Here is a 10,286-nt window from a genome sequence, read left to right as displayed (position 1 = left end):
AACTTCATTCATTTTCAATGCGATACACCAACACATTTCACTAACTTTTGAGTCAAATTGATCACTTAGAGCTCTAGCAACAACATTGCGGACGACTGAAAATCAATTTCCCTCATTATATGGTGGAAGACATGAAAATAAAAAAATAGAATAATCTTCAAAGGAAAAAATTATGAGTAAAATCGTCTTAAATGATTCATTATACACGCTTTAATTCGAAAAAGATGAACCTGTACGTACGAGATGAGAAATTTTCAATTTGATTGACATTTTAATTTATTACGTTGTTATTTTTCTTATTTGTTTTGTTTTTATTCCTATGTAACTTTTAAAATTTTACGTTTTTTTAATAAAAATTTAACATTTTAAAAATAAGAAATAAAAATTAGCTGTAAATCATAAAAATGAAAATATAAGAAATGATAATTTTAATAATGAAATGTTTTAACAAATAGTCCAAAGTTAGGTTTAAAAATGTGCAAGCATAAAAAAAAGTGCATGACCAAAAATGGCATATTTTCTAAAAACAAAGAAGCAAAATTCAAGCAAGAGGACCAGCCATTGAGCCAGAGCAAGAGAGGAACAACCATCCCCTCTCTCCCTCTCTCTCTATGCGTGGGTGTTGAGTGTGTTATGCCAATGGGAGCTCGTCAATCGATCTCTGCTTTAAGGAGATAATAATATGATCACGTCTGTAATTTCTAAACGCTCCGCCATGAAACAAGAGGTGATTGATTATCTCCGTCGTCTTTATGCATCTGCCTGGTAAACTCATATATGATCATCGAATTAATATTAGTCTTCATCGCCATTTTATTACGATTCCTTACATCTTACGCCGTTTGGTTCTTGACTGCTGAGGCGATTGTTATTTTAATTTCGGTGTTATTTCAATTTCTATGGGATTTTTTTAAACTGTCTTTGCTTCGTTTAGATGCTAGATCTGCTCGATGCTTGAGAAACCCACGACATAGATTATGAGACGATCTCTTACATAGATGATAGGGAATATATGTGTACGCAAATATGTAGCTTACTGATAATTTAAACTTCTCAAGATCAAATCAAAACTACATTTTGGGATTATGGTTTGTCTTTTTGCTGATGAATGCATTTCTTCACTCTCTAGTGGTTAGATATGAACTTGTGGTAGTGGTGGGAAATAAATTGATCTGTGGCTGGATTGTCTGCTGATGTCTTTTGACGACAATCACAAGAAGCAATGGGTTTGTGGCAATTGCAGCACAGTGTATCTGCATCGAGTCAGTTCAATTGTTTGGGACATTGGAGAACCGTGTCTTCATCAATCACCAATAAAGGTTGTCAGAGCTGTAAGGATACTCGAAAACTATTATCATTTTTTGTTTATTGTCCACCCAATTCACATCCAGTATAATAACAACACAACCATGTTTGATCTCCTTGTTTATTGGATATGCTACAGATAAGCAGAATGCTTAAGCCGGACAAGTGGCAGTCTACATTTGATAGTGATGGGAAAGTTTTTGGTTTTCAGAAAATACTTAAATCCATTATTGTTGGGGTAAGTTGCTGGTATTCAAGTTACTATTAGTCAGTACTTAAATTCATTTCTGCTTCAATGAGCATAGAACATTCATTCTGTAGAGTATAGAGCCAGGAAGGAGAAAAGTTTCAGAGACTTTTGATTGTCAATAATACGTTCTTCCATACCTTTTTCCATGTAATGTTGGCTATGTTTGGTTCGGGCGGAATTGGAATTAGAATTCCAATAGAATTGAGTGTATATGACTAAGTTTAAATTCCATCATTTCCACTTTGGAATTATAATTCTGTGATTTTTTCAAACATAAGAATTGAATTGTCGTTCAATTCCAATTCTTATATATTTGGAATTATACTTCTAATTTTATTTCCGATTCTAATTCTAATTCTAATTAGGCTATGTTTGGATGAGGGAGATTAGAATTATAGTTCCAATTCTTTAAGAATTAGCATTGAATTAGAATTCAATTCCTATGTTAGAATAATCATAGATTTTAAATCCTTAAGGGTTTTGTTTGAATTTCTTTTATTTTTTCTTACCTAATTTAAGTGGAATTGAATATGAATATTATATACTTGTTTTAATTCCATAATAATTCAAATTCTAAATTCAATTCTTTAGTTTAAGTCCTTGAGCAAACAAAATAATTTGAATTGTCCCGTCCAATGTCAATGCCAATTCACCTCTAACCAAACATATACACATCAAAACATAACCTAAGTTTATTGGTTGATATCCCAAGTTTATCCTCTCTTTTTATCATAACCATGTGCACTTTCTCTACCTGTTTTGCAGGGAATTGATCCATCTGTAAGGGCAGAAGTATGGGAGTTTCTTCTTGGATGTTATACTTTGAGCAGCACCACAGAGTATAGAACACAGTTGAGAACTGCCCGGAGGTTCTACATCCTTTCTCCTCTGTAGTATTGAATTGTATGGATCAACTTGATTTGATCATAAAGCACCGTGCTAAAAATATATTGTTTACCCATGCAATTTGTGTTGTGTATGGAAACTTGTCTAAACATTTTTGTTTGCTGGTCATATTTTCCTTCTAACTATGAAAATCTTCCAATTTCCTCATTTTCTGTATTTTTTTTCCTTTTTTTCCCACTAATTTTCCTTAAATTGCATTTCTCTGGTTTAGTATTTATAATTCGAGATTCTCATGCAGAGAAAGGTATAGGGATCTCGTCAAGCAATGTCAGGCCATGCATTCCAGCGTAGGGACTGGATCTCTTGCATATGTTGTGGGCTCAAAGATAATGGATATGAGGAAAATATCCAGAGACAGTGGAAGAAGGGATATGGAAATGAAAAGCAACGCATCAGATGATGAGACTGACAAATTAGAGAAATATTGTGATTGGGGTAACAATGTTACAGTTCCGGCATATGATGTTAGGGAAAGCTCTAGTGACTCTGCTGATCTAGTCAGTGTTAGGCAAAGCATGGATTGTGCAGCCTACGATTCCTCTTGTTTTATGCCACCTTCAGGTCCATACAATCAAAGTTGTTCAAAACCTAAGAATGATTTGGATATGGATAGTTTTGATTTTCCTATGTTGCCAGTTACCAATTTGTTTGAGAAAGTAGGCAAAGATAAGGGACCTGACAATAGGAACTACAGTCGTCGAGAATTACAATTTGACGACGAGCATATGCACAATTTTCAAATAGACAGCAATATAGATCTAGTAATGGAATCAAACACTTCATGTTTTGCCTGTTCTTCACATGTCATCGATTCTGAAATTCAACAACCAATATCTGGTGTGTCTGAAATGCCATTTGCAGAATCTAAGGACGACAGAGTATCCGATTGGCTATGGACTTTGCATGGAATAGGTGGGCCGTTGAAACTTGTAATAGAAAGCTTCATCTTTATCTTTGTCTTCAAATTGGATTGTAAATATAATGAACTCTTTTGGTGTTAGTTGTTGATGTGGTTAGAACAGATTGCAATCTTGAATTCTACGAGGATAAGAAGAATTTTGCTCGAATGTCAGATATTCTTGCTGTGTATGCTTGGGTGGACCCCGCTACAGGATATTGCCAAGGTGCTCGCAACGGTTCGATCTGTAATTTGTGAGTTTCATTTTCCTGTTATATATAACATATGGAACTTTAATTGCAGGCATGAGTGATTTGCTCTCTCCATTTGTTTTCTTATTTGAGGACGATGCTGATGCTTTTTGGTGCTTTGAGATGCTTATTAGAAGAACGGTAATATAGATCAGATATCAGGTTAAAATATTTCTAAGAAAAATTTAGCATTTCTTAGCTTTATGACCAAAATTTCTCTCTTATCAGCGTGAAAATTTTCAAAGAGAAGGTCCAACAGGTGTGATCAAGCAGTTACAAGTTCTGTGGCAAATTCTGGAACTAACCGATAGAGAAATGTATTCTCACCTTTCACGTATTGGTGCTGAAAGCCTTCACTTTGCCTTTCGGATGCTGCTAGTACTTTTCCGGCGTGAATTATCTTTCAATGAGGCTCTTTGCATGTGGGAGGTTTGTGTTTGCAGATATAATTAATTTAGTTTTTCTAAGAAAATTTTGGTATTTTATTTTTATTTGATCTCTTTGTAGATGATGTGGGCTGCTGACTTTGATGAATCTCTGATGCACCATTTAAAGGAGAACTGTTTGGAGCCATTGATCATACAGATTCCCATGGAGCCAATTGCGGAGATTCAAGAAGAAGGCACTTTGAACTACAATAGTAACCTAAAAGGCGACTCACAATCAAATCATGGAGATGTGAATGATAACAGTAGCGTGAAAAGTGGGTCCCATTCAAATCATGTCAATGTGAATGACTACAGTCATGCGAAAAGTGGGTCACATTCACATTCTGGAAGTATTGAAGGCCCCAACTCTGATCATGCCGTAGTTAAACATCATTTGACTCGCCCATTTTGTGGATTGACACAAAACTTCTGGTCGAAAAACGACAGGTTTCATACATGCACCATAATAGCATCCAGGAATTGTGACGAAGAGTTGCCTGTCTTTTGTGTGGCTGCAATTCTATTCCTAAACCGCCATAAAATTATAAGAGAGACTCGTTCTATGGATGATCTGATAAAGGTAAGCTTACTACACTTCCTTGTTTGATTGCTTATGTTTAGTCACTTTTGGGGTGGAATCATATTTCCTTGGTTGATTGTTGCTGCAGATATTCAATGATAGGTTGTTCAAGTTCACAGTGAAGAGATGTATACGTACAGCCGTCAAACTCCGCAAGAAATACTTTTATAAGGTTCAAATTTCTTCAATTCGAAATACAATATCATGATCGCTGTTCTGTCCATTAACGGAGTGTTTTTGGGTTAATGAATGTTTATATAATTTATTTGAATGTGAATTCCAGTACTCGTTAAGAGCTTGTTTGATGTATTTTTATAAATGATCTGATTTTTTAGAAAAACTTTGTTGGCTGGAAAAGTGGATTAGTTGAGTTAAATAAAAGACTAAGGTTTTGTTTGATATTGGGTGATTAATTAACAGGCATACTATTGGAAAATAACCTTGTTTAGTATGCAAGTCAAATAACTGGGTTATTTGGGTTTGTATTACCAAACTGGCCTCTTAAATATAGTTTAAAAATATAAGTAGACTATTTTGGTTGATAATTTGAATGATGCGATTTATGATAAGATATTCGGTTGTTTGAGATTAATCACAAATAACTCGTATTAAAGAAGGCCTAAAATATCACTTGTATTTAATAGTTCAAATGTTATAAAAAATAAAGTAAGGTTATTTTAGTATTTAGTTGATGATTTGAATGGTTTGATTGATGATGGGATTAAGGGTTCTTCACCAAACAAGGCCCGAGTCTATTTTTTTTTTCTTCTGTAATAAGGCCCAAGTCAATCAAAAGTGAAATAGCATTTTAATCATGTCAATGTTCATGTAAAGTGAAAATCTGAAAGGAACTAACAACACTTGAAGAAAAGTTCTTTAATTATTCATTCTTTCTTAGGGGGAAATGGGTGAGATTTAAATCTCTTATCTATGCTAATCCCATATTTTGAATCATTTAAACTTTTTTGAACAGATGAACAAGAACAGGAATCCAGTGGATTGGGATGACGAATAAGTATCGTTTTGTTGCATAGTCCTAAAGCTATCCATCCGAAGTTAACTCCAATTGGCAGCCAAGATTCAAAGTTTTAAGTGCACAATAGCACCTTACTTATAATAGTACAGCAAGTGATCATATGATGTTTGACAATTCTTCCACAACTGTTCTAAATAAATTCAATTCAAATGGCATGAAGCAAGGTAACAAACTTCCCTATTATGCTTTTCTTTTGGGATGTAAAAAGCTAGATCTGTATTTTTAGCATATAATTACTTTTTTTTTGGTTATAAGTGACCTTGGATTTGTGTTGTTAATGTGAAAATTCCATTTGGAAACACTTTTGCATATGAATATGGATCTGGCTGAGTAATGCCAATGATTTTTTGGATACAGATCCATGTACGTTTGGTTTGAAATACGTGGTTTGGAGATATGACAATTGTTTTAGCCCCTCACCAAGCCCAATCAGATCTAGGATGGACTAAGTTCAGATACACCCCTGTTCTAAAAAAAAGATGTTCATATACACCCCTTTTCCAAAGCATTTCCTGTTAATAAGAACTTGTTTATCTTTGGGTAATATTTTGTTAAGCATGAAACATTATGAAGCATTCCATCCATAGAAGCTAGGTGCAATCTTGTTGAAGATTTATAGATCTGATTTTTTAGATCCAATGATTTTCTTGAAGAATGGAAAAAGTGAATGTCTTAAAAAATATTCCTTTTATGATATGATCATTTGGATTATGACCAGAATTACTCATGATTTTCTCCTCTCTTGTGACAGTGATGAGATCTTTCTTTCTCTCGGCCTGCTCGGAACAGTTCTTGATTTGATTTCATCTTTTTTCATCCCCCTTTTATGGGTTTTTACCATCGGGGTTATACATGTAAGACCTTCTTACTAATATACGACACGATTTTTAAGGTTCTATCTCATATTTTTTTTTTTACTTTTGTTGATGGTGAAGCTCCCATTGAAATATAAAAAGAAAGTTACATGCCATCTTTTAAGGTTGAAAAGAATAGATATATAGGTGTACATAAATTGCATTTGAACATGAAACTTAAGTAGTTATTTCAGGTGAGGATTAATAATAAATCATATACATATATACCATGATGGATGCTGCCTTTTTATTTTTATTTTTTTTTATCGTTTAGGATTTTGGGTACGGCAATTTTTTCGAACTTCTCCATTGGATCCAGTCAAAACCTTGAGAACTCCCATCCGGGTTATTGACAAGGCGAAAGACTTCCTCAGGTCTTCGAAATCTTTTGCGAATTCCTGACTTATTTCATCAGTGATGTTTCCATATCTTAGCTCTTGATCAACACCAAGAACAGCTTGGTTTGTTTGAACCCGTGAGTAAAATTTGTTTGTGAACCGATAGTTTGAGCCTGAATCTGGATTTAGATAAACCAGCTGATCCCTTTGTCCTTTGATTCGTTCTTTCGGGCAGTCCTTTCTCAGTTGATTTAGAAACGATTTCTTCATGCTGGGGTCTGGTTTTCCTGTGTTCTTGAAATTGTATAGACGGTCTCTTATGTATTGACAATGTGTTTTCCCTAATGAATGTCCTCCTGCATTTACCCAATAAGGGATAAAAAGGAATGTCAGTCGAATGCATCAAAAGAAGTAACACGTTCTAAAGAGCCTGTTTTGAATTTGCTCACCTAGCAGAGTAACGTAGTCCAAAATATCTAAGCCCTTAGATTGAAAGTATGTGAGTCCGTCTTCCCATGAAATTGACGGTTGAGGTAGGTCTACCCAAGAAGCCTGCGAACTATAACCGTCCCTTCTTCCCAATAATACAGGATATGAAGGCGCACCTGCCTGTATGGGAACGGAGTTATTCGTCACAACATAAAAAATCTCTACATAACTTTGGAAACTTAAACTCTAGCGAGAAAGAGAGAGAACATACGAGATGGATAGCATCTCGAGTGGCAAGATTGAGAATATCAGCGCACGATACAATTCCAGGACATCGCTCTTCAATCACTTGCTTGATTTTATCGATAATCAGAAAGCCTCCAAGCCCTGAATTTTGTGACGCCTTCTTTTCCGATTGTGGACCATCCAACAAGATTGAAGCATCACAACCCTGACCATATGAATACAAGACAAATGATTTTATATTATTGGAATAGTTAGGAAAAATTTTAATTAACATACATTGACCATGCAATCTGCATAAAGCAACTTAAGGAACTTGGCAGTAATGCTCTTGTCGAGGTTCCAATAAAACCGGACTTGGTGATTCACATAAGTCTCCACATTAGGGCAAGTACCATTAATTGGCTTCTTGTAGAATTTTCTCGACAGTTGTTTGCTCTCCGGTGGTAGCGTTGATGCAGCCTCACTACCGGAGACGAAAGCCATGGCTAAAACCGAAGCAACCAAACAGAGTTGAATCTCTTTTCCCATCTCAGATTCTGATTGACAAAAAAAAGAACACCAATTTTGCTTGTTTTGTTTTTTTTTTCTAATTAAAAATTGGTTGAAATTGCATTTGAGTTGGTTGATGTTATCGGTGATGTGTGTATATTTATAGTTGGAGACCGTTGACATTATATGTCTCATGTGGATGCCAACTTGTTTACATGGAGATTAATAATTAAATATTTTATTTTTGTATTGTTTTATGTTTGAATTAATAAAAATACTAATTGGTTTCCGGTCTTAACGGCTATTTAGAAGGATTTCCTCAATTGCTTGCTTAATTTTCACTTGCCAATAAACCTTAATAATATTATAACTTTTAAGCTAAGTCGGTTTCTTATTATATATATATATTTTTTTTGATAGTTTCTAAGAAAAAGAGTTCTCATTAAATGGGGAACCGACTATGAGAATATTAAATATTTTGGCATTTATTTTGAGAAACAAATACATAAATTTGGTAAAATCATTTTAATTTAAAGCATGCAGACTGACCAACCCAAAACTCTATATTCGCAGGGTGCCGAAATGAATATTGAACAGTTTAATTTGACTTATTTTTTATAGTTTATTTTTTGTATGGCAATTGAATAGTTGATTAAAGAGGAAAAAAATGCAAGTAGGCGCGTAACTTGTAGTGGCAATAGAGACCTGGCCGACCATTAATAGTGTAAGCAAATTAAGCGTCCTAGTCAGCTATATGAAATTTTGATCAATAATATGAGTTCATTTCAAACAATCTTTTAAATAAAATTTCATATCTATCTGTATTATTATATATTTATAATTAGAAACACTTTAACATTATTAAAAAAAAAAATCAAAATCACATTTATCATCTCAATAAGTCATTCTTAAATGGATAAGAAATATGGTTTGAGTATAAGAAACCATAGATGCGTCTTGAGTATAAGAAACCATAGATGTGTCAATGTGTCTACTCATGTCTGTTAGATCAGCGTTCTGAGTTTTGGGCTCTAGGAGAGACTATCTACATTGAGATGTCAAATCTTTTTTTAAATAGTGCGGAATGAAACTCGAACTCATGATTCTGAAAACATGAATTTATGTGTTTTATCACTAAGTTACGAATCTTCTTTTTCACTTAAGAAGTCATATTATAAGCAGGGTCGGTTCTGAAAATTAGGGCTCAATACAAATTTAAATTTTGTGACCTTAAAGTTGTAAATATGTTTAAAAAAAATTATAATAATATTAAAAGAGATATAAAAGTTATATATACGGTATAATATATATTTAATATGAAAAAAGAAAATAAGAAAAAAATATGATTAATAATATAACATATAATTAATAATTCTATTATATAACTAAAATTTGGAAACGTAGCTTGTAACTGCATAGATTGTCTTACCGTAAGGTTAACCTATTATAAGCAACTATTTTTTTTTAAGTTTCAGGTTTTATGTAGGTTGAACATGCCTTTATTTTGAGATGGAACTATGAATTTGTTTAGTGTCAAACATTGCAAATCCCGATTAAGGACCGGAAGACCTCACTTCTTTTTATATTACCAAAATTTTGAAAGTCTAAGATTACTTTCAAATTATTTTATTTTTGGCTGAAATGGTTTCCATGGTGTCATCTGACTAAAGATGAAAGAATATGTGTTATATTAATAGACATTGCTTACTCTCTTCTTGAGAATTCATATATCTCAAATGAATAGTTTGCGCTGCCTATCATTTCCACCACCCTTTTGCTGTTTATATAATTTGATCTTTTATTTAAATAGTTTTATTTAATCCAACACTATTTGAAAATGTTTTGCTCAGAAGCAAATTATTTCTGAAAATTCTTAGGCTCGAGAATTAAAAGTAAAAGGATCCAATCCTTTTTTTTTCTTTTCAAATTGGATAAATGTTGGTTGGTTGAATAGTCTTTATATATTTGAATTAATTGGAAAAAATTAATGACTCCACCTTTGGTATGGTTAATCGATTTAGTGGATATTATTAACATTAAAAAAAACTTTCTACAATAAAAAAGAAAAAGAAAAAAACTAATGCGAGTTTTTGAAGAGTTTGTTTCTCAATATTATATAATTTCTTTTAGAGAGGCTTAGTTAATATTTTTTTGATTGAATAATAGATATGTGTCATTTCGATTTTTATTTAAAACGTTTTAAGTTGGTAGTAATTTTTTATTATTTTTGTATCACCTAATTTATTATTATGGACTTTTTATTTTTTATTTTTTAT

The 10,286-nt window shown here is 33.1% G+C and overlaps 2 protein-coding genes across 4 annotated transcripts; one reads left to right on the top strand and one right to left on the bottom strand.

Annotated features, from left to right (window-relative positions):
- The first annotated feature begins 539 nt into the window (after nt 1-539).
- LOC124918415 (small G protein signaling modulator 2-like) lies at nt 540-6,581 on the top strand. Of its 3 annotated transcripts, none has more exons than XR_007097385.1 (12): nt 540-727; nt 1,130-1,319; nt 1,445-1,543; nt 2,321-2,424; nt 2,700-3,373; nt 3,463-3,585; nt 3,663-3,751; nt 3,839-4,039; nt 4,118-4,618; nt 4,707-4,790; nt 5,592-5,818; nt 6,406-6,581. XR_007097385.1 is itself a non-coding variant. In XM_047458576.1 (11 exons), the coding sequence occupies exons 2-11, from the start codon at nt 1,194-1,196 to the stop codon at nt 5,631-5,633; spliced, it is 2,055 nt and encodes a 684-aa protein (XP_047314532.1). In that variant the 5' UTR covers nt 540-727; nt 1,130-1,193; the 3' UTR covers nt 5,634-5,985. The 3 variants fall into 3 exon arrangements, 1 of the variants encoding a protein (XP_047314532.1); XR_007097384.1 differs by having other exon boundaries at nt 1,130-1,331; XM_047458576.1 differs by lacking the exon at nt 6,406-6,581 and having other exon boundaries at nt 1,130-1,331; nt 5,592-5,985.
- Nucleotides 6,582-6,771: 190 nt separating this feature from the next.
- Nucleotides 6,772-8,049, bottom strand: LOC124918413 (probable peroxidase 26). The gene is made up of 4 exons (XM_047458574.1): nt 7,798-8,049; nt 7,547-7,726; nt 7,296-7,455; nt 6,772-7,202 (listed from the first exon to the last, which is right to left on the bottom strand). The coding sequence occupies exons 1-4, from the start codon at nt 8,047-8,049 to the stop codon at nt 6,772-6,774; spliced, it is 1,023 nt and encodes a 340-aa protein (XP_047314530.1).
- Between the last annotated feature and the right edge of the window lie 2,237 nt (nt 8,050-10,286).

This window comes from Impatiens glandulifera, unplaced genomic scaffold (genome assembly GCF_907164915.1).
Source record: "Impatiens glandulifera unplaced genomic scaffold, dImpGla2.1, whole genome shotgun sequence".
NCBI classification, from domain to species: domain Eukaryota; kingdom Viridiplantae; phylum Streptophyta; class Magnoliopsida; order Ericales; family Balsaminaceae; genus Impatiens; species Impatiens glandulifera.
Note: the sequence above shows the minus strand (reverse complement) of the source record. Positions and strands in the feature narration are given on the sequence as shown.